This window comes from Haliaeetus leucocephalus, unplaced genomic scaffold (assembly GCF_000737465.1).
Source record: "Haliaeetus leucocephalus isolate CR32 unplaced genomic scaffold, Haliaeetus_leucocephalus-4.0 Scaffold626, whole genome shotgun sequence".
Taxonomy (NCBI): domain Eukaryota; kingdom Metazoa; phylum Chordata; class Aves; order Accipitriformes; family Accipitridae; genus Haliaeetus; species Haliaeetus leucocephalus.
Genome location: NW_010973062.1, coordinates 368,662 through 392,561, shown reverse-complemented (window position 1 = coordinate 392,561; position 23,900 = coordinate 368,662). Strand labels below are relative to the sequence as shown.

At 37.9% G+C, this 23,900-nt stretch overlaps 1 protein-coding gene across 1 annotated transcript in view; it reads left to right on the top strand.

Moving 5' to 3' along the window:
* ABCC4 (ATP-binding cassette, sub-family C (CFTR/MRP), member 4) overlaps positions 1–23,900 on the top strand; it is a 144,935-nt gene that overhangs the window by 63,055 nt on the left and 57,980 nt on the right. Inside the window, exon 21 of the mRNA XM_010578329.1 lies at positions 17,984–18,063. Coding sequence (XP_010576631.1) covers positions 17,984–18,063 — 80 coding nt within the window. The remainder of the gene's footprint in view (positions 1–17,983; positions 18,064–23,900) is intronic.

Sequence of the window (23,900 nt, the reverse complement as noted above, 5' to 3'; positions counted from 1 at the left end):
GGTTTTTTTCCCCTCTCTCTCCTTTTTAATATGAACATTTAAAGCTTTAAATAAACTTTACACTATCTCATTTATCTCTTCTTCAGTACACTTATTTTATGTATATAATCTGTCATGCTGGTCTTTAGAGAGAAGGTGGTGAGTGTCTGTCTTCACTTAAAGAGATCGGGTTTAGAATGTTAAATGTTTTATGTGCAGCAATCTTCTCATTGCATGGGATAAAGAACAGTTTCAGAAGTACTGTTGCTGTCTATCACTTGTGTTTGCTTTCTCTTCCCTCTCACTGAAATAGGGGAATATATCCTTAATGCTGGGCAACTTAATGAAGAACCTTCTATTTTTATTATGACCTGTAAACATGAGTAAATCTGTGCATCACCTAATGAGATAGGAGCCCAACTTTCCTTCAGTTTACGGAAGGAGAAGCTAAAAGTGAACTGAAGTGCTGGGGTTCTATGCCTGTTCAGACCAGATTTGCTGTATGGTGCTTACTTGGTTAAGTTATTGTTAAGTATAAAGTACAAACGGCATCTTTGTTATGGTAAGATTATCCTTTCAGTAATAGAGATTAAGGGTTCAGTGAGTAAAATATACAATTTTCTGGCATAAAATAATAGAACTTCTTCAAATCCATGATTATTTTTATTTACTAGCCATTTATGATTCCAGTTTGAAGAGTATGTATAATGAGGAATGACCAGGCAAAGAAGGGTATTCACAAAGGTTAACATTAGCCTAGGCTTACCAGGTACATGATAAAGAGGCAGGCTCTTCCAGGGCATTATTGAGAGCACCAATGTTAGGCTTTTGCTCTAAATCTTGCTGGAGAAGAGCTGTCTTTGCTACCCACTACAGTGTGGAGGTTCAGGGTACCTAGCTGTCTGTGTTCTTAAGGATGAGTATCTTAAAGTCTTCAGTATTCTGAATTTACCACTAAATTTAAAAGAAAGGGAAGAACCATAATTTTAATATTTTTATATATATACACACACATATATATAAAAAATATATATAAAACTCATATGCTTTGCCTGATGTTAGTGTAATGCTTCTTTACTTTCTCCCTTCCTTCCTTCCCCAGTCTCCTCTTAGAATAACAATTCCCCCCCCCCCAGTCTCAACAGCCAGCCAGAAGTAAACAGTTACTGTTAACCTTCCAGAATATTTCTGGTATTTCCTGACTAAAAAAAGGTAAAATGGTTTAAGGAAGAGTTGGCAGTAGTTACCTTTAGTCAGCTAATGTTCCCTTACTGTTGGAGAAAAAAAAATATTTGATGCTCATTTAGTACAAAAGATATCTGCAGAAAGCTCTGCAAATTGAAAGCACCAGGACTGTAAAATATAGATGGTTTTAGCTTTACAAGTGTCATCTTTTTTCTATTGAACTAACGATATACAGGGAACATTTTTTCCCCAATATTTTCAACAGAAAACTAGTTATACTAGACTTGTTCTAATATTAAGAAATCTTATCTAAGGAGGGCTTTCAAAACAAAACCAAATTTGAAAGAAAAAAGTGCCTTGAGGTTTTTATAGAGCTGACAAGTTTTAATATTCCAAATATGTAGTGACAATTATCTTTTTTCATAATTAAGCTACGAGTATGGTTTAATATTGAATTCAAGCCATTCACTAAATGCCACTTATACTTAAACCCCCCAAAATCCCCAACAGAAAAAATGGAAAAAACAATCCCAACATTTTTTTTTTAAATTGAGATAAAAAAAAATAAACTCTGCTGCACCTCAATTTAATAAGCAGTGTTGCCCAGCTACTACTGAAGGCTTACAGAACAGTGTTTAAAAGTGGTTGTTCAGAAATAAGTGTTTCTCAAAAATTATTAGGGCTTATACAGATGATTTTGTTCACCTGCTGAGTGTTTGAGAGTAGAAATGTCCAATCTGACACTTTCTAGAAGTGTGTGTTTGCTTAAAAAATAGAAACATTCCTGTGGAAAAATAGGTTTTCATTAATTGTTTTCCCATCTTAGCCACACAATAAAGCAATATTATTATGTACTTTTAATAGAGACACAAATATTTTGTGAAATGCAAAATCCCAAGTTTCTGAACTTATCTGAGATGTTTTCAGCTTAAAATGTAGTGCTGTGAGCACCACTTAATTTGTTAATACCTTTGTGCTCTGCTTCTGTTGCTCATATTTCTCATGAGATGCAAGACATTCAAATGCTTATTGACTGCTTTCTATTAATTGTGAAGTAGGCATGGAGGTGTTTTGAATAGAAGTCTTACGTATTTTTCAATTAAAAGGGCAGAAGGAGAACAAGTCAGTATTACAGTTCTTGGAAGAACAGAAGACTATATTCATTCTTTGACTCCACGAGGAGGAGGTGCAAGAATATTATCCCAGCTAGTGACCTCTAGCACTAGGATGGAATAGAACTTGCAAACTTCTTTGGGTTGTGTATGAATTACTACAAAGTAAATGTGGTGGCTTTCAGCATGGAAGAAAAAAGCTTTAAAGGCCCTTCACACCACATAGATCTGGTGTACAGCAGTGATTCGTACTTGTCTTTCATCTCATCTTTAAAGAGATGGTGGTTCTTCATAATGAAGCTTGGCCAGCAGCATAGACAAAGTATGCTGTTGGTGTAAGAGGAATTTTGGTGGGTATAATGCTTGCTCCTTAGACCAGATTTGCCTCTTGCTATATGCCTTTCTGCTGTAAAACCAAAGCAATTCAGAGAGGAAACAGAGCAAGGAAGGCAGTTATTTTAATTAGTGAATTCTAGACTATCCTCAAAGGCTCTGATACTTCCATCTAATTCAGTCTTCTGATTTCCTGTTGGTTCTTCCAAATGCTTCAGACTTACTCAGACAAAAGCCTCTTTCTTCACAATTGTCAAATTTCATTGAATCTCAAGTCTTGGTGATAGAGCTTAATTGTCAGCAAAATAAGTCTTGGTTTCTGTAAATTGTTTGATCCTCAATTGGTTTAGAAGTGACAATATACTTTATTTTAGAGGGTTTAGATATTGTTTCCATGTGGCATATGGAGCAAAGTTGGACCAACTAAAGAAATTATTTCAATTGTTTTCTGTCAGGAAGGCTTAGACAAAGAGCTTAGTCTCAGATCCTTTAAAGTTCAAGTATCTGCCACTAGGGGCAAAAATTATTTTCCTGTAGGCATTCATCTTTTATTGTAGATTTACTGTGCTGCTTCACTTGGTTGATAATCTAATTTAAACCTCAGAGATGAGTCATACCTCCTCAATGGGATTCACAGCTAGCTTGAATTCTCTGATGTCAGAACCTTTCAGTTCTTCCAGGATCTCTTTTCTGAACATAATGGTCCTTTGGTTGCCTGAATGCACTGAGGAGGAAAGAATGTGACCCATGCAAACAGTAACACCTTAGTGATACTGTTTACAACATACCTCATGTTTTTGTTTTCAATATTTTGGGGGGGTTCTCGTTCAGGTAATTTGTGATGTCTTGACTTCTAATCGTGCCAGGTTGTCCATTGTGGACAGACTTCTGCAGCTATGAGAGTGGTACCCTGCTGAAGTAAGGAATCTTCTGGAAGGTGGAATACACCTCACCACATGGATCATGTGCTTTACTGACTTTTCTTTCATAGGACCAATATTTTCTATACCAACTGTGATATGAAAGTTTTCCAGAAAAACACTGGATTATGAAAGGGTACAAAACCTTGATGTCAAGAGACACTTCAGTCTCCTTTCTTTGGAAAAACAAAACAAACAAACCAACCCTCAATTGACCAGAAGGTCCTAAAAGGTTTTAGAGTGATGCAGACACTTAAACTTGTTCGTGACCTCTTCCTGAAAGCATGACCACTGTATAGTTGACCACTAAGAACTTTAGAAATTGAATGTTCATATTTGGAATGTGAATTGCTATTTAAGGGCTTCCTCTCCAGAGTCAGTCAAGGACAAAATAGACATTCAGAAAGTTAAGAGGCATTGTAAATACCATTCAGCTGTGATGAAAAGTTTATTGGATGCTTTTCATATGCATTCTAAAGTTAAGCTACATTTTGAAAACCCTCAGAGCCAACATTTGTTCTCTAAATATTATAATTAAATATCTGCAATGCTAAGTTGTTACTAATTAATACTCTGTAATATTAATAGTGGTTGTGTTATTGACATAACTTTGTCTTCCATGGTTTTTTTTGCTTGAAGTTATACTTTTGTTGTGTATGTTTTAATGATGTATCCACAAATTGATGCAGAATCAAGTTCTGTGTTCATGCTGTTTTATGAAGAGGGAAGGAGAAACACAAGATATTTTTCTGTCATTTAATTTCATTATTATATGAGTGTTTTTCCATTTCAATCCTGCCTTATCAGAGATTTGGTTAATGCCTTTTTTAACGCAGAATAACAGCAAAGCAGTTGTTTTAAAACAGCCATTCCCAAAATGTCTGGGATCAGGTTATGATCAGTGATTATTTGCAAAATTTGTAGTGTTTATTCCAAAATACAACTTGTGCTTTAAGTCCATGAGAGGATTTTATAGTGTTTTATATATTGGATATGGATACCTGAAAGATAGGTCATTTGTCTTAGTCTTTGCAGTGCTCCTTTAGTTGTCCAGTTCCTTGCAGTCCTGGAACTTCTTTCATCCTAATGGGTCTGATGTAGTTTCAGCAGAGAAGCTGCTGGTTTAAAAAAAAAACAAAAAACAACCCAAAAACAAATTGTGGTGAAAATGGATGTCAGAGAAACAAAATGAATGCATAAATAAGTGAATTGTTAAGACCCAAAGTCAGACATCTTCATTTTGAAGGAAGAAAGAAAACTTTTACCAAGAATTCCTCTACCTGAAATCTTAATTGGTGTTGTGAATTCTTAAGACCCCATCTGAATGAAATTAAGCAAACTAATTAGAGTATACTCTAAAGACTAACTTGAGACACAGCTGGCTGTTGCTCCTGCAGTTCTGTAGTTAGCGGAGTGAATTATGCTCCTGTAAGAGCAGTTTAAAGCAAGAAGTAACTAAAATCCTCTGAATTGTTCTCTAAAGACATTTCTCAATAGATAGCGAGTCTTGCCTCATGCGTCTAAGTATAACCTTGTGAATAGTCTGTATGTATCAAACGCTTATGGTTATTGCAGTATGTCCTGGATGCACTTTGCTGTCTCCCTTCAGGTGACAGTGGCCATTTGCTTCCACAGTTTTAATTTGGGAACTATTTCAGAACCTGATCTCTCACTTGCTGTAAGGATTTCCCATGGTTTTCAATGTAAAACACCTTTCCTGTTGCCTTTACGGCTCATGTGTAGTTACTGAAGTTCCCCTATGGGGCTCTCTTTGTCACTCTGCATTTCCAAAACATTAATTCAGGCACTCTTCTAGTTTTAAGTGTTGCAGCCACCTTCTGTTCACCTTCTGTTCTCACTTGCTTTATCCCACGCTTCCTAGCCTATACCTCGCCATGTCAGGCTTCGTGCCTTGCTTGTCCATGGGATGACATTCTCTCCTCTTTTTTCAGGCATGCTTATTTGTATCCAGAACTTGTGCCCTTCCATGGTGAAGGGGAATGGAAGAAGCAATGTTGGAGGCAGAGGTGGAAATGGGGAGCGGATATGCAGTGAATGAAGCAGAGGGTGAAGGAGAGGGCATGTGCAAGCAGCCAGTCTGCACAGGGCAAAAATTCAAGTCAATATGTACAAAGCTCTCTCTATCCAAACATCCCGGGTTCATCAACTTCTATGACTGTTACTACCAGCTAGTCTTTTGACAGTTCTGTCTTGCAGCTCCTCCCCAGGGCCAGATGGAGAAGGCTTTTTCTTAATCTTATGGCCCCAGTGTACTTTGAGGGAGTCTACCAGGAGGTGTAGAAAGGAGTGTGGCTTCATTTGAGCATTAGCCACATGCAAAGCTTTTACTGTTTCTGCACCTGGTAACTGGAGCTGTTGGCACATTCCTGTGTTTCTTCCTTCCTCCATCATCATTTTGCCTTTTTATCTTTCATGCTTACATCTTTGTAACTTCCTGCTCTCTGTGCAGTAAAGTTCATCCACAAGCTGGCTCTTCTTAGTCTTAAAATCATCTCTCAAGATACACCAGTATCATTGTAACCGCAGTATAACTATACACTGACAGTAGTTAAACACGGGTGGAGAAACTCATTAATTCCCTGACCCCTTTGTTTTCCCATACTTAAAAAAAAAAAAAAAAAAGGCAAAAAGGCACATATCTTGTCCTGCAACTTTCTGTTCCAGCTTGCTGCTACATCTTCCCTTTGCTCGTTGTTCCTTTTATAGTCAATTGTGTTAGTTTCTCTCAACTGACACAACAAACTCTTCAGGGCAGGGCACGCTGCTGGCTACACGATGGTCCAGCATGCATGCTAGTGAGGCTGTGCCTCCCACTTCAGATACATTAATCCTCTTTTGGGTGTTTCTGTCATGCGAGTAACAAATGGCAGCGTTCTGAGGAGTCCCTTGTTACGGGAGGCACTCTTCTATTTTTGCATATTTATTTATTTAGTAGTTCATAGTGCTGGACAGCTGTAAATCAGAGCTTCACAGTGAAGTCTCTCTTTGAATTGAACAAAGACAAAACAGATTGTAAATCGTATTCACTTTTGCTTGAATGACTGTTCGGTGAAGCCATTTTTTTCTCCTTGATGTGTGTGAATTTTTTTCTATGTTTATAGAAAAGTGAAGAAGTGTTGCTGTTAGCATATTTATCATGCTAAGTTTCTTTCTTATTATTTAAAAGCCATGAAAAAAGATAAAATTATAGGGCTATGTTAGATTTTTCTTTAATTTTAAGCAATGTATATGTAAGCACATATTTTTAAAATAATTAACCTCTAGCATTCAGCTATCAAAAAATCTAGGGGGATGAATTTAAGGTATATTTCTACATGAACATTAAAGGTTCCTTGGTTTTGATTTATACACTACTAGTGTTTTAGTGTGGTTAGCAGCCACTTACTCCTCATTTGCAGCTGCTTACTCCTAGTATGTTTTTCTTTTTTGGTTTTGAGGTGAAGCTTTCTAATAGTTGCCCAGTAGAGGGGGTACAGTAAAGTCATATGAAGTGCAATATAACTTTTCAAAATGCTTAGCATTTAATCATTTAATTATTAAAACTTCTTTCTTTTAATGTAATGAATATAATATACAGTAGAGAAGAGGTCATATTTTTTGTTTTTTCTCATTTGAATGTATATTATACCCCACACTTCCATTTCAGTGTTGTTAATTATAGTTTAGGCTGTAAAGAAGTTTATATTATGGTGATTTTTTTTTTTCCCCAGAAGCTGATGGCCCAAAGAAATGCATTGTCAGACTATATCTAGATTCCTTTGGACACCACTCCTTGCTAGAAGAAAACGCTTGGGATGTGGTTGCCTTCAGCTTTTCCAAGACAAAAGACTTTTGGTTGTTTCTCAGGCGAGATTTGCAAGTGGAATTTGGTGCCAATCACAAAACCGAAGAGGAGGTGAAGTCATTCCTCCTTCTACCCTACAGCCTGCTTCGCAGGAAAGGATCCATTCTGTGCCCTAAATTAGGCCAAAAAAAAAGGGGGGGGGAGGTATTTGAATCCAACTGTAGTCCCTCCCATGCTGATTGCCGTAGCCTTCAGGCACACGCTCATTTGCCTTCTTCCCGTGCCATACTTACTGATTCATCCAAAGGGCGAGCAGCTTCAAGAGCGGAGACTGAAGGAGCCCTACCGCAGAATTGCCTCTAGTAGAGCAATTAACACGTTTGCTGGAGAGGTGGGCGACCCACATTCAGTGTGTGCACCGTGACTGGTAAAAATAACACGTTCCCTTGCGTCTCTGCCCAACCTTCACCTTTCGTGTAAGTGTCTTGACCCCTGGGCTTGGCTGTACCTTTATAAACAGGATGACAGGTTTCCCAATATCCTCTTCCTTTGTGGTTTTGTGAATAGTACCTAAGTTGTGAATCTAGTTGTTTCCAAATTTTCTGTGGCTTTGCTCTAACGTGGTTTAAAGTGTCCTAAATTGAAGCAAAATTTTTCGTTTCATGGGGGCTGTCTTTTTAACATACAGCAAATTTTCCAAGCAAATGCTTTGATTATTTTCACAGCAAACTAGAAGAGACACAGTTCTAATTTTCTGATAGTTACACCGGCATTTCTCTTGAGTTCAGTAGGAATGACATTTCATATAAGACAGGAAAAAACCTCACTGAAAATTATCCAGTGTCATCCATTGTGAATTCTGGATAGCCAAACCAGTGTTGTTGCAGTGGTTTTTCTATAGTATGAGTAGTTAAAAACGAGAAGGTGTTTCAGGAATCATTACATGCGTACACAATGAATGAGCTTTAGAGAGAATCTCTCCTTGCCAAACAATTCACATTTTCCAGAAAAAGAGAGAAAGAAAAAGAAACTGAAGCTAAACAAAAATGAATGATCGAACCAAAGGAACATGCCAAGCAGAAGACAGGGGTTTACAAAGTCAGATGCAGACATGAAATGCCTCTGCTGTTTGAGCTGCCCAAAGGCTTTATTTTCAAAATGGATGGGCTAGGTAGAGACCAGAAGTCTTGGCTTGGCTTTCACAGCAACAGTCCATATAGAATTCCCTTCCATGGTTTCAACAAAGGAAGAAAATGGATCATCAGAATCATTCTTTTCAGTGTGTGGGAGGGGATCTGGTTATATATGATTGGTAAAATGCAGGATAATACTTGTTTTCTGAATGGTAACTGTATCAACCAGATAGTTTTGACTCAAGATTTCAGGAGGCAAAAGCTTTATATTCAGTAATGTCGTACTTGGTTATTGTCATCTTAGAGTGGAGTGATGATTGAGCCCTTCTAACTTCAACGCCTAAAAAAAAAAAAGGGAAGAAAAACATTAAAAAGAAGCAAATTAAGATTCTTATTTAGTGAATTATCTTTAGGAGATGGAATGGTAAGAAAATCAACAAATATGAGCAGATTTGCAAGACCTATGTGAGATTCCTCCCCCCCAATATTTTTCTGAAATACAGTATTTAAAGCCTATTCTGAATCTAGTCTTAAAAATAGCACAGGAATGCTCCTTTTTGTTGTTGGAAAAACCTTACCAGAAAGGTGTCATATTTCCTGGTTTTTTTTTTTAATCCTTGTATTGATGTATATCTATATATAACCCCCAAATCTGAAAGTAGCTCTAAAAGCTGTTTTTCTCCTCTCATGTGAAAATACCAGCAACAGAATACTCTCCAGATATTTCAGTCCATCCTGATTTGTAGTGTTCAGTTTAATTCATTGTAAGTCCGCCCGGCCCCCTCCAGCAAAACGACACTTGGGACATATTTTTCAATCCAAATTGGATTTATAACAGAAAAAAGAACTAGACTACACAAATGCTTTTTTCAGCAGAGGGTGTGTTTGTGGTTAAATAGTTTAGCAAAGAATTAAACTCATAATCTTGCTAGTAAAAAAAAAACAATATAGGACTGTATTTAGTATATGCTATTCTACTATAGTGATGCTTTGTATTGTGGTGAGAAGTAGGTAACTTTACATCTGGCATAGAAAAAGAAGGTGGTGTAAATGAATGGAAAATACTGTAGATAGTGTACAACTTGACATCTTTTTAAAGGTGAGTTAATAAGAAGTTGCAAGTGGTTACCATTTTTTTATTTTTCCCCCCCCCCCCCCCCCCCTTCAGGACGGTGAAGGAGGCTAGTGTCAACTCTGCCTGTACCCCCTCCTCTGTATAAATACTTTTTTTTTTTTTGGTTCAGTTAGACTGTGTGCCTTAAACTAAAACCAAGCCACCAACTCTAATGTGCTGCCAAAATACAGCACAACTTAATTTCTGCTGTATACTACAACATAAACAGCAAGATATTTTTATTTGTTTTGGTATGTTTAAATGTAGATTTTTATTCATTAAACTCAGGATAACTTAAAATAGCTCTAGTGAAAAAAAAAAGTTGAAAAAGAAGCAGATAGGATATCCAGAGCTTAACTTCTGGAACGGTTAGAACTTTATTCTGGCAATCTTCATCATAGAATTACATATGAAAGGTTTAATATTATTCCGGGGTTGGGGGGGGGGGGGGAGAGGGGGTGTGCAGGGGTCTGCTTTCATTGTCATTCTAATTATGAAGCGGAGATGTAGCTTTGTACTCAGGATATGGGGTAAAACTTTTTTACATAGCCAGAAGTTTGTTCTTTTGAATGATTCCAGTCTTTCACAATAAATTACAATAGAAAAGAATCTGTGAATGTTAATTATTGGGCTGAGGGGGTATCATTGCAGGGATCAATAATTTGAAAGTTGCTAATGAATATATTATCCCAGATCTATTGTGCTTTTGTAAAAAAGATCATTTTGTTAGCAAGTGTAATGTAGCACCAAAGTTAAATTCTGTTTTGCAAATTCTGTTACAGCTGGAATTGTAACCAACTTGGTTAATTGATAATGATATATATAGTATGAAAGGCAGTTATGATGCAGAAGGTATTTCAAGATTTCTCATGAAAGCAACTGAGAAAGAAGGAAAGTTATACTTCCCCCCAACCCCATCAAGATGTTTTTCTTTCTGTGCTTCTGTTTTTAATGAAGACTTTATATATCCTTTCTGCACTGTATTCTAATCAGTAGGTCATTAAAATACTGTGTGTTTCTAGTGGACTGGAAAGTTCAAGAAACAACTGTATGGTTAGGATCAATGTATTCGTAGTAGATAATGTAGACGACTCCATCAGCAGTAAAAAATAGAAATTCATTTCCAAAGAAGCCTGTTTTCCATTCTTATCTTCATCATAGTTATCCTTCTTTCTTTAAATCCTACACTTAAAAATAAGATCAAACACAGTGTTCATGTTTTCTTCTCGTTTCATAACTGTTTTCCTGTTTGACAGGGTTCGTGTAAAAAGTCCTTTTCAAGTAGTAAATTAATTTGGATAGAAGGCATCCCACCTGAATTCATTACATGCTGGCAGTTTAGATAAATGGATATTATGATCTCAGCATATTTTGGCCCAGCACCACTGTGCCCATTTGCAAATGTCTAAGAAAGTGATAATATTCCTGTCAGTTTCAGGCTGCTAAAGAAAAAAAATGGGGTAGAATTTCTTATTTATATTTATAGGATGCCTGTGGGGAAGACAGTAATGCTGTATATGGCAGTTTGTGTGGACATGTGGTGCTAAACATATATTAAAAAAAGATAACAGACCTATTGACGTTTCTTTGTAGAAATATGGAAGAAAAGCCAGAGTAGATCAGTAATTGACAGCTATGCAGGAGATGCATTTCCAGATTTCTTTCTGAAGAAATATTTCACAATCTTACAATTCCTTTCAAAGTCGGTAATCCATCTTTAATTATTTTGTTGATTTCATAGTTGTATTCTACAAGGTTGATGTAATGTCTGCTTTCTGCCAACATTTGATATGGACAATCCACTTTGTCGCTGCTTTGATGAAACGGAAGGCTGCTTGTAGTTGCAGTACTTTTTTTTTTTTTTCTTTTTTTTTCTTCTCTTTTTCTCTTTTTTCGGCATATGTGTGCGAACTGAGCATGGCTGAAGACTTATCAGTCACTGAATGCCATAGCTTAACAGCAAGATATGTGGCGAGCTGTCGATTTATACCACTGACAGAATGGGAAACACGTTCAATGTAGTTAAATTGATGGGCGTTTAAACATACCCAGTTCCGTGCAGCTATTTCTTTTATTCCTACCTTTGAGTATGCTTTTGCTACCACATACACGCTCCTGAGCGTTATTTTCTTTCCATGAGTATGTATAAAATGTCTTTGGTTTTCTGGCTGTAATTCGGCCTGTTAAAAGTCCGCGGTTTCTCTCTCGAGGGGGGTGGTGACGCCTGGCCGCGGTGGCCGCCGGTGCGTGGTTTCGGCGGAGCGTGGTGTGTGGGGTCTTCTCCTCCTCCCGCGGTGAAGGAGGTGGCCGTGAAGCATGCCCTTTCGGCCCTCTGACGTCGGCCCCTCTAAATTACGCTCGTCTTGGGCTGGAAGAGCGTCTCTGCGGCATGACTGCCTTCAAGCAAAGTACGGTCCCAGTTGGGGTTGCTTGCATTTAGTTATACGTGTATGACCAAGTACCTTCTTGAATCCATTCCTAGCGGTACAAGTTGCTTTCAGACAGGTTTCTGCGAGTTCGGAGCAAGGAGTGGGAGATAATAGTGTTTAATTTGTTACTTATTCTTCATGGAGGCTGGGCAGTGGGGGGCTGTTCCTGGCCTTCACTGTGGCAGAGGAGATAAACAGATTTTGAATGTTTTTCCCCCCCTGGTAAATGCAGCGTACTTGTACGTGAAAATTGATATTTAGGCCAATTGCCATGGAGGAGTTTAGGTTACTATGCAAAGCAGTATTTATTAATAACACACACGGCAAAAAAGCTTTCTGTCCCTAGAAGGACCTGCTCTTAAGACCTTTTTCTTTTCCAAAGAGGCAAATCAGTGGACTACAGAAGTAGCAACGAAGTGTTTCTGCAATGTGTGATGAAGCAAGTGGGTATAAAGGCTTTGTAAACTCTTTGCAAGTTATGTAAAATCAATCTGCCCACTCTATTATACAGAAGTATTTCAGTGAATGCACTGGCCAACAAAGTATACTAGAAATTGCAAATACATTTAGAAATAATGTACTGCTGCTCTTAGGGTCCTTCATATTTGGAATTTAGGTTGCACAATATCAAATGCTATTGGTGGCATTTGGCTGTTCCAGTGGAGGATCCTAGTTTCTTGTTTTTAAAAAAAAAAAAAATCCTTTTCTTTTCTGATGTTTACATCCTAAGTGTTGATTCAGTTTGGATTATATTTCTTTCATCGTAAAGTATGTATAAACATTTTAAATAGGTGTGGCACACTGTCAAGTGTTTTCATTATTTGGATGATAGGTTTGAACATCTATTCAAAAGTATCAGTAGGCACCTGCAGAAGCAAAGTGGATATGTAGCACCTGAACACATTCCGATTCATGCAATTAAAGCAGTTTACAGAGTGAGGAAGAAAAGAATATCACATACTGAGGTTTGATGTCTTTTTCATGGAGAACAAAAGAGGTTTGATTCTTTCACTTGCAAGTTTAGCCTAACTATTGTGTAGTGGAGGAGGTTTAATGAATCATTGTTTAACTTTGATACTGCCAAGTATTTGACCATTAAATAGTCTGAAATGTGTACATACCACTTTGGTGACAGACCCTTATTTAACTGTGATTAATTGGCATTGAATAGTTATTTAATTACTTCAGAAGAAATCTAACAACAGTGTGTGTTCTGATTAAGTTACTTGATGTAAAAACAAACATAGGACTGTTGAAGAGAGCACGTTCCCTTTTGCAGCTTGCTACTGACGCTGCACACCACATGGAAGCCTGAGAATCAGATACTATTCACAAATTTGGATGCTGTTGTAACATTGGCATACTTAGTTCTTGGTTTCTTAAAAGACTTTTTTGTTGTTGGTTGCATGAAATTTCCTTTGCCTTACAAATTTTAGATTTAGTATTTTCTTTTTGCTTTTGAAGCCCAGACTGAAACTCACTGGGATAAGTAAAGGGTGCAAGTAATAAGTGAGCTTGAAAATTTTTGTAAATTGAAAAAACTGGACTAGACCTAAGAATTATTGTCTCATGGCATGCATCTGTATCACAAAAATGCTCACTTAAGGCATTTGGGGGTTTTTGGAAGTATGAAGTATTGTGGGAAGGTGATGTTGATAGTCTGTAAGTTTGGGAGAGAAGGATATTAAAAGTTTTGGAGATAAAAAAAATTTGGGGGGGGTGTTGTGCAGGTCCTGCCCTTCTGGAATAGCAGGTGCAACAGTTTCTTTAATCTGAAGAAAGATGCTAGTAGAAACTGTAGTCATAACTGTAAGCATTCTGAGTCCTGACTCAAAATGGCTACTTTAACTTCCATATCTGGAATGTTTTTTCTTGCATGCTTAATGATGCATAAGCAATCCACTGATTTACTGTGCTTTCAGTAAGTGGAAACAGTTGTTTCTTCATACCTTGTGAAATAGGCCTTATTTACTTGTAGACATCCTTATAAATGTAGCAATCGCTCTGGATGCAATATCATGATGGCTATGGGGCATTTTGTAGGTATTTCCAAAGCATAGCACTTCTGTTTGGAGGTGCTTTGCACTCTCTCGTATATGGTGAGGGAACTTGCTTGCTTTTGTGGGTTACCATAGCTTGCTTCTGCGTAGGACATGCTGACTAAAATGCTGGTTCAGTTATATCCATATGAACAGGATCTGAAATACATCTCCAGGCCTGTGTTTTCTCTTATACAGTCACTGGGATAATATCTTTGAAAACCAGCAACAACAAAAATAGGGCTAGCGCCTGTGGCTCTGTCACTTGCTTTTAGCAGTAGAAAAACATTAATGGTCACTGGATTAACATTACAAAAGGGAGATGTGGACCTCTTAGCAAGAAGCAAGGTATTTTCCTAGGCTTAATGACTTCAGGTGTCATTTTGCAGAATTACTATGTCCAAACACTAAATAGACCATAAATTATTTTTTTCAATAACTTGAAAATTCAAAAAAATGAAGTTCTGCTACCAGAGATTCACTTGTATATTTATTTGGGAAGCGGCTGACTCATGTCCCCACTGTTTAAATTGCTTTAGTTGTATCAGGTGGACTGTGAAAGGTTCCACTTTTCAAGGTCTGTCTTTTTGATACACCATTTCTTTTGCTCACGTGTATTTTAGTCCATGTCATTTTACAGAATTAATATATTTACATTTTAAGAGGATTAGGCAGATTAAAAGATGTATTCATGTTTTATTGATAATGTCAGATTAATTTCCACTTTCCTGGTGGCAGCTCGCAGCTCTGTCAAAACACCGTCTGTAAAAACACTGTTAGACTTGACAATTTCATAAGGCAATTGCCAAAAATACAGTTTGGGCAATTAATTAGCAGCTCGATTACCAGTGGGTACTAGAGTAGTTGGTGGTTAGTGGATATATGGAAGAGATAGTAAGAACAAGGGACTACCGAGGCCGGCTCAAGTGAGGTAAGTTTTCCTTCATGACCTTGTTCCTCAAAGAACCTTACTGGAAGAGATGTTACTGTGAAGGAGAACATTGCCACAGTCGCTCTTGGTGTGGAGGATGAAGGCAAGTATTCTGCAGCTCTCATTTATATCTATGCTGGCTTTTTACCCCTGAAAGCGCTGGGACGGATCTGTCTCGTGCTTGCAGCCTAAAGCTCTCCTTGTTGCGACGCTGAAACTTTCTCAGGCAATGGTTGGATGTTGTCACAGCCTTTTGCTGATCTCTTCTCCCTGGTATCCAGCGATACGACTTGTGGTAATGGTCCAAAGCTGCTCCAGGGCAGGTTTAGACTGGACACAAGGAAGCATTTCCTTACCGAGAGGGTGCTCAGACACGGGACCAGGCTTCCTAGAGAGGGGGTCGATGCCCCGAGCCTGTCAGTGTTTATGAAGCATTTGGACAATGCCCTTAATAACATGCTTTAACTTGGTCAGCCCTGAATTGGTCAGGCAGTTGGACTAGGTGATCGTCGTAGGTCCCTTCCAACTGAAATGTTCTGTCCTGTTCTATTCTGTTCTGTTCTATTCTATTCAAACAATTGCTGGAAAAAACCAAAACCAAAACTCGGACTCAAAATTCTTCCTTGAACAACTTTAACGGGTGATTCTTCAATAGAAGTCTCAGGGGAGGGAAATGAGAGCTGAACTCTGAGCCACTGCTGGAACTGAAATAACCCAAGAGTTAAATCGCTTTCAACAGCAAGTGTTTTGTAATGGCCTCTCTCCTCTACCCCTTAAGGCCTTGTCTGTACTGTACAAAATGAGAGTAAGCACAGCACTTTTCCAGGAACAAGCCTGGATGTGCTCTTCCACTTGTTTGTGGGATGAGGGAGATGGTGAAGGCATCGCTTGATTCCTGGAGGTGCCAGCTTTGACCTGACCTGCCCTGTGGGCATGGAAAGTATCCAGCCTGAGTAGCCTCGCTGCCTCCTGGCAGTGCGGCATGGGATGGCCTTTGCAGTCTGAAACCACTGCAGATGAAACTTAGTTGGGGTTAAAAGCCAAAGGGGGATGCCAAGGCTGAGTTAAGGTGGGATTTGCTTGCTCCAGGAATGAATAATCCTTTGCCCTTGTGTACAGCTTGTCAATTGGTGGGTCTCAAGGCGTTTCACGGAGGGGCTCGGCACTGCCACCTCCCCTTGCTCTGCCCTTCACTCTAAGAGAAAGTGAGGTCGCTCAGGAGATGAGTGGCAAAGCTGGGAACACATTGCTAATACCCTGAGCCCAATCCATTATGCCATCTTGTTTCCCTACTCTGTCCCTCCTGGACAGGCCACTAAGGAAAGCCCTGTCAGAAGGAAGCATTTAACCTCTTTGAATGATTTTCCTTTGCCAATGAAGTCTTGCTTCATTTGAAAATAACCTGAAATGTGGTATTTTGAGATAGTAAGAAGTCTTAGCTAAGGTAGGCATGTAGTAGTGCTAGATCACTCTTCCACGACCAGTCTCTGTGTAAGGAAATCACAGGAAAAGGAAACTTTAAAAAAAAAAAAAAATTGCCTTGGAGTTCCTTCTGATATATCTGCCCCAACATGAACTAAGTGAAAGGGAACACCCCCAGCTGCCATTCCCAGTAGAAACAGATGAAAGAGATTTTGCGGAGTCTTGTGCTGCTATATACCCTTCCTCTCTGTGTGCAAAGCCTAAAAATAGGATGAATCCTACTGTTGTCTGCCGAAGTAACTGCCTTTGGTAGTAAAATACTGCAGAACAAGCTGTTCGCCACCAGTATATCTCTTTGGAGTTGCATCCCAGGCCTGAGGAGAGGATGTTTTGCGTAGTGCTTGATGGGGAACAAAAATTCCCTTAAAAAAAGAAATCCAACATGATGCAACAAAATTCGTAATTCCAAGGCAGCCATGAACAGAAAACTAGAATGATGGTTGCTGCAGAAGTTACTTCAGTTAATGCTCTTATCTCTGAATTATGTCTCCAACACACTCCATGGAAACTTTAAACTTAACTACCTTCAGTTTAATGAGCTCCTTTGAAAAGAAAAAAAAAGTCTTTTGTTGCCAATGCAGTGAATGTGTTTGTACCAGTTAGAAGTAATAATTGAATCAAGATATATGTAGATAAAAAAGCAATGCGAATGCATGCACAGGCATTACACACCTTAGAAAAGGCCAGATTCTCATCCTTAGCTTCGTTTCTTTCCTGGTGAGTAGAGGTATCGATTAATAGTGAAAGATACTAATCCACTTACGGGTGGCAGCGTTGTGACTTCAATTATTAAAGAACTCTCACTATAACTGATTTTTTCACCCGAGTAGAACTTGGTAAAATAGAGAAGTGTAAATGCTTCGCTGACAGCAGATTAAAAGTTGTTTTATTAGCTTTAATAAAGACCAGTATTGTCAAGGTTTTGAATAAGTATAAAAGTAAGGCTGCATGAACACAAATCTATCACAAATTTTATTTCCAAAACACCTGCAATTTGAATCTACGTATAATGGTGGAGGGGTAGGAACAGAAATACTAAAAAGGATCAGTTAGATCAATTATGATCTATCTGGGACATGCATGCACTAGTGAGTTTCAGTCAAGGATAGGAGCAGATTCTGGCTGACTTTACTTGATGAAACTTGCATTAATTTGTCTGAACTGTAAACCTTTACCTGCACATGTTGAGCATAGAAAGCATGTGTGTTTCACCTGTTAAATTCCATTGAATGATTATCTTCATAGCCGATTTTAATTTTTTCCTAGCAGTTTAGGTAAAGGTTTTATATTTGGGTGAAAGGCATTTGTAAAAAAAGTATTCTTCTTCAAAATATATTGCAGTGGTTGTAAAAGATTCCCTTCATGGTGGTTTCAAAAAGTTTCTTTTTATCTTTAGATTCTAGCTGTTTCCTTTTAATTATTACTAAAGTGGTAAAACATGGTGTGTTTAAGATATTTTGATCTTTTCAGGAATTATATTTACTTTATTTTTCTTTTTCTTCTCCAACCCTGTTTCTGTAGGAAGAATCTTAAATCGTTTCTCCAAAGATATTGGCCACCTGGATGACTTGCTTCCATTGACATTTTTGGACTTCGTGCAGGTAATTTGGTTGCTACTGTCAAAGACTTCTGCACTGCATTCAGATTTTAGATTCCTGTATGCTTTGGTGAAGATCAGCTATTTGTCACAGTTGTAGCTGAGTTGAATGAAAGTACTTGTTTGTGAAAGAAAGGTGCGGTTGAAATTTAATGTGTCAGTAAAAAGCTAACATGAGTAATAACTGGCAGGTAGGAGTGGCTATACACAGCTTGCTATTATGTCAAGATTTCAGTTCATAGTAGCTACATGCTTGGTAAATTGCTCCTGATTTGCCTCCAAGCAATCTGGCAAGCTTATTGCTGTTATAAGAAATATGTCCATAGTAAAGAAACAATCAACTCACATGAAAAGATAGCACAGATTAACCTAATTACGTGTCTACTTCCACAAAGAATCAAATGCTTACCACACCATTTTGGATTAAAATAGGTGTGGCTATTTACAAAGAAAAGATTAGTAGTAATAGGGTGAATATAATAGCCTTAATAGGAACAAGTGAAATAAGTTGCTGCAGACAAGAAAGATGGACAAAGCACTGAGATTTTGATGATGATGAAAGGATAAAGGTTTATATATGACATCAAGGTAATTTTTATGTTGCAGTTGCTGTTAATCCTACTTGTAAAAAAAATTGCAGAAGGATAAAGCTGCCAAAAAAATGATGGTACTGTATGAAAAGAACAGAATACACAGAATTGTGGAGGCTAGAGAAAGAAATGACTTAGTGGATCAGACCTGTCATGCTCAAGGGAGAAATGTTTCTTAAGGTGCTATAGCTAACTTTGTCTCTTAGAGATAACTTATTCAGGATCTAAACCTTGTTTTGACTTCTTTAAAAATAAACCAAAACCATTTCATGTTGAGCAGTTTAATCATGTTGTTAATGCTGAACTCTTGAAAATAGGAAAACAAAAAAAATATTCCAAGGCATTAGTAAAAACACTTCTTAAGATACAGTCTTTTTCCTAGTTTAGTGAAGTTGTTAAAGTTGAGGTGTGTGTTTGTTTTTCAAAGCATTACAGTGCCACATGTCATTTTTGGGAAGAACGGAAGGTGATGTATTTTACCTATCAATTAAAGCAATTGGGGTTTTTTGTGAGTTAGGGAGATGCTTATAGTGGATAATTAAGATTTTGAATTCATGGGCTTTTAAGGCCGTGACAAATTCTTTCCTGAAAGTGCAATATAAACTTCTTTCTAGAATATACTACTCATTATCTACTGTTTATACAGATTCCAAATTTTTTTCAGTTTCATTAACTGTCTCGTTAGACAGAATATCTTTCTTTATTTCAGCTCTCTTGGAATAGTACATCTGTGCCTTTCTTTTTGGCTGGAAGCTCAGGCTGTCCTGCAATGCTTGTCCTCTCCTCTTAGGGTAGGATTTACATCCACAAAGTCAAACCCATCTCTTGCATAGCGCTCCTCGGCCATTAGACCAAGCACAATGCACAGGGGTTTGTATTTGCATAGGTTTGTCCCCTTTACAGCAGACTGCACTGTGTATGTTCATACTGCATACTACTCATGGCCAGAGCATCCTCTGGGTCCTGCGGTCTTGAGATAAAACGATTAACCCCTTTCCTTAGTTCCGTGCATTTACAATAATGTGATAGTTGTGTTGCAGCCCACTTGCATGGTGTTTTTATAGCAAGAAACCGAGTGGGTGTTTTGCATGCCCTGGCATGTGGTTTAAAGGCATGTGGGGTTGTCTGAGGATGCAAAATTTGCTGGGAAAGTGTTAGAGAAGTCTGCGTAAGCAGAGGGAGCCAAAATTGGTGTGGTCTTGTCCATACTTCCTTTTGGAAGCAGACCCTGAAGCAAACCGTCTTGAGAATTACACTGGTTTTTTTTTTTTCTGAGGGAATCATCTGGTTTGCTCCAAAAGAAAGCTAAGGAAGGAGGTAACCTGTATGCACAGCACATACAGAGGACCGAATCATTTACTAGCAGATTGGAAAACCTAGTTATTTGACCAGCCTATAGATACTTTAGGCAGTATATTCTTACCAAAACTTAACTGGTCTGGAATGAAAGAATGAAGGCTGTTGCTCTAGTTGTGATTGTTTTCTTCTTTCAGGCTCCTTACTGTAAACCGCGTTTTGTAAACATTTCCCCTCATGTTGATTACTTTGTGTGTTTCTTTTAAATTGCCTGTTGAATAATTTGTCAAATTCTGAAGTAAGTATTTTAAGTGAAAAGTTTTCCTTTTCAAAAAATAAAGCAGATGTAACACCTCCAGTGCACTATTAAAAAGATACGATGTTTCAAAGCTTGCCTGTTCTGTTTGGCATCAGAAAAGAAAATTTAGGAACTTACTGTTGATTAATAATGCCTGCTATCCATAAGACAAAAGCACTTCCTTCTTGGCAGGTTTCTAAAACTTACTATTCTCGATCAGCAAGCTTGTTGGTTAGTGGATGCCTTTTGAAGTTCAGTAGCAAAGATATATTTATTTCTGAAGAAGCACAGATTTTTTGCAAAGGATAGCTGTTATCAATTATGATAGAGATCTTTTGTCACTTGTTTTGTTTGCAGGTGTCTTTTATAAGACTTCCTATAATCCCTTCAGGAAGAAATATTTTCTCCTTTCTAAAAACAGTATTAGCTAAATATAAAAGCTCTGATCCCAGCCATTGTTGTTGATTCTTTGAGAGACATTTCCCAACATTCATTGTTTAAATGGTTGTCAGGAGGAATCAAGTGAAACTTAATAAACAATGCAGTAACTGGTTCATCTCTACTTTGTGTGTAGAAGCTTTTCTTGAGCGGATTTGCATTGAAGAAGTGGTCGTTTTTCTGAGTTATTGCTAGGATCATTGTGAAACATTCCACCCTTTTACTATATTGGCAAGTGAGTGTATAATTTCTGCACAAATAAACACAATGTGATTGGACACCCAAAAACTACAATATGAGCCCATTTAAATACCTATAAATAATAATTAAAATCTACTAGTTTCAAGAATTTCATAATTGCACTGCGTACAGATTTTAAGGCAATGCTAAAAATTGATAATGTTCTTTTTAGAGTGCCTAATAAGATTTATACACTGCACTACAGTCATAATGAGCATGATTAGTACAGACAGCTATACTGGATGAAAATTAATTCCTTGAACTAAAAGAGTTGAATTTTTTTACATCTTCCATTGAGTCAATGAAGAAGAAACAGTTCTCTGCAAGACAGTGAATAGTTACTGTACACTTATTTGTTAAAGCAAAAATAAAAGGTATGTGGCAAGCACAAAAATGCATCATAGACCTTATGTATTCTTCTGAAAACCTGGCCAGATTTTGCAAAACTGTTGGTCTGCAATAGCTCCCAAAGTAGCAACTCTCGCTGCGTTTAAAGTTTCCTGGCATCCTTTCTTTCTTTGGTTTTAAGTGCGCCAAAATATAGCACAGCGTGTCTTTGGAGAGATTGGGGGCAGGAGGGGCAGTCCCCACTAAAAGGGGGCGGTCTTTTTTTTTTTTTTTTTTTTTTTCCCCCTTAACTTAGGAATTTTAACAGCATATGAGACATGTCATGTTAGTGCAGTTGACTATCTTTTTGTAGAAGTTACTGCTGTATCCACAAGATTCATAAATAGGAAATAAGTCTCTTTTTTCTATGAGAACACATTCATGGCTACGTTTGACTACATGGCTGTTGAGCAGAACTCAGTGGGTAGATGTGAAGTATACAAACTGAAATGAAACCGAAGGTTAAGTTAGGCCCTTCAGCTGAGACATCTTTAATTGTACATTTACAGTCCAGTTCAAAGCTCATTAAAGTAAAAAATAAACTTTACAGTCTGCAGTCCAAGCCTGGGCCTTATCTTCTGTAATGGATTCTGGCTGGCCATAAGGTTCCATACCAGCTCTCCCAGAAAATAAAATAAAAAGCAGTGCTATGTTCACTTAGACATTTGTTATTCCTACTAAATATGGCACTAAATATGTTTGTAATATCAGGTAGTACTTCATGTTTGTAGGTTGATTCAGATAGGGAAAAAGCTGAATGAATTTGTTTGGTGAAGATGGGGATGGGGAGTGTGTTTGTGAGCTTGCATATTTTCAATTACTTGCCTCAGTACTGTTAGCCTCCTTAGCCTCAGTTCTGCATCTCGCTTTCTTTTTCCTGTCCCGAGTTATATATTTTTGGCAGGTGTTTTCCAACTAAGTTACAGTCTCCTCAGGTAAAGGACTACTTCTGTGAAGGCCATTACAGCGCTTTAAAAGTTTCTAAGAGGATTTAAACGTCTACTTCATTTAGACATATATGCTTTATTTATGCATTTGTTAGTTTAATCAGAGGGCAGGCCTGACAGCAGCCTCAAGGAGCTACCCAAACGCAATAATTGCAGAAATGCTTTCTTTAGTTGGTACAAACCTTATCATCCTATAAATAAGTACAAAGGGACTTAAGGAAGTCAGGAGCTATTTAAGATGAGTGGGATTTTGTTACTAATTTCTTAGGCTCCTCGGAAAATACCAGCTGATTTACTCAGTGTTACAACCAACTGATGTTCCTCCTCTTGCCATAAGCTCTGTGGGAGTAGAAGGTTCTGTTGATGTGGATTTCACTGGTAGATGTGGGGCTTGTAGTTTAAAATGTTAAAATGCATCGCAATGTCTAGCTCAATGCAGCACTAACAAAACACACTATAGTAATTTGGGAAAAGGTCAGCCAAGGAGTAGAATAAAAGAATTTAATGAGGAAGTATTAGGAGTTAAGAATCCAATATATTTAATAGTATTTTATGCACATTCCTAAGTGGCCAGTATTCTGGATGCTATGTTTTTGAGAGCTTGTCAAAGGCTTGTTTTTAGTACCTGAATCTTGAGATGGATCTGCAGAGGCTTAACATCTTTAAACTGTGGTCTCAGGTGACTCAGGGTGAGCTCCCAAACAGATAAACCACTGGTTGAAAAGTATATCTATAAACCAATTGAATACATAGGATGGTGAAGTAAATTTCAGACTTTCTTTTGGGTTTGTTAATTATTATGATAAATTCTAAAGGGATGTTTTTGTCTGCAGTTTCTTGCCCTTTTAATTCTTCGGTGATCTTACTACCTGTTAACAGAGTTGATTTTCTGCTTTATTTTCTAGTGAATTTGAGTAACAATGTGATGGCCCCTGCATTTTGATTTCTTACCCTATGTTGGATTGAGGGGGAAAAAAAAATCATGGTCTGTTTTGTTTCTGGAGAATACTGTGAACATGTGAACTATCTGCAGCTGCCCTTGGAAAAGGGCAGTGATTTATTGAGGAAAACTGAATTGCAAAACCTTTTTCCTCCCCAAAATCAACAGCTTGACTGAGTTTAAATAACTGACTTTTCATATCCTTTCATCACACACAAAGACCTAATCCTGAGACTACTTGAGCCACCAATGTAGGCTGTGGCTGAGACCACCACTGAATGTGCCATTCCCTTCTCACCACACACAAAACACATTGACTGCAGCTTTATGAAGTGAAAATGCTGAAGGAAAATGTGAAGGAGGTGTCCACAGTCATTCCTTTAAAAAAAAAAAGAGAAAAAAAAAAAGAAAGAAAAGAAAAAAAGAAAGCAAGAAAAAAAAGCTGCTGCATCTGGATATTAGGAACAAAAAGTGCCTCAGACTGGAATAATAGCTTGGGTCACTTGCTTTCATATGTGCACGAGAGTGGAACTGCCGTTCCTTGTTTCAGTACCACTGACCCCTGCATTTTAGTGTGTGAAGATGTCAGGGAAAGTGTGTAGAAGGAATTCCAGGATCTTTTAGTTTAACAATGACGTTGTTATTTTGTGATTTCTGTAAGAGGTGGGGTTCGGGGGGGGGGGGGGGGGGGGTGGTGGGGGTTTT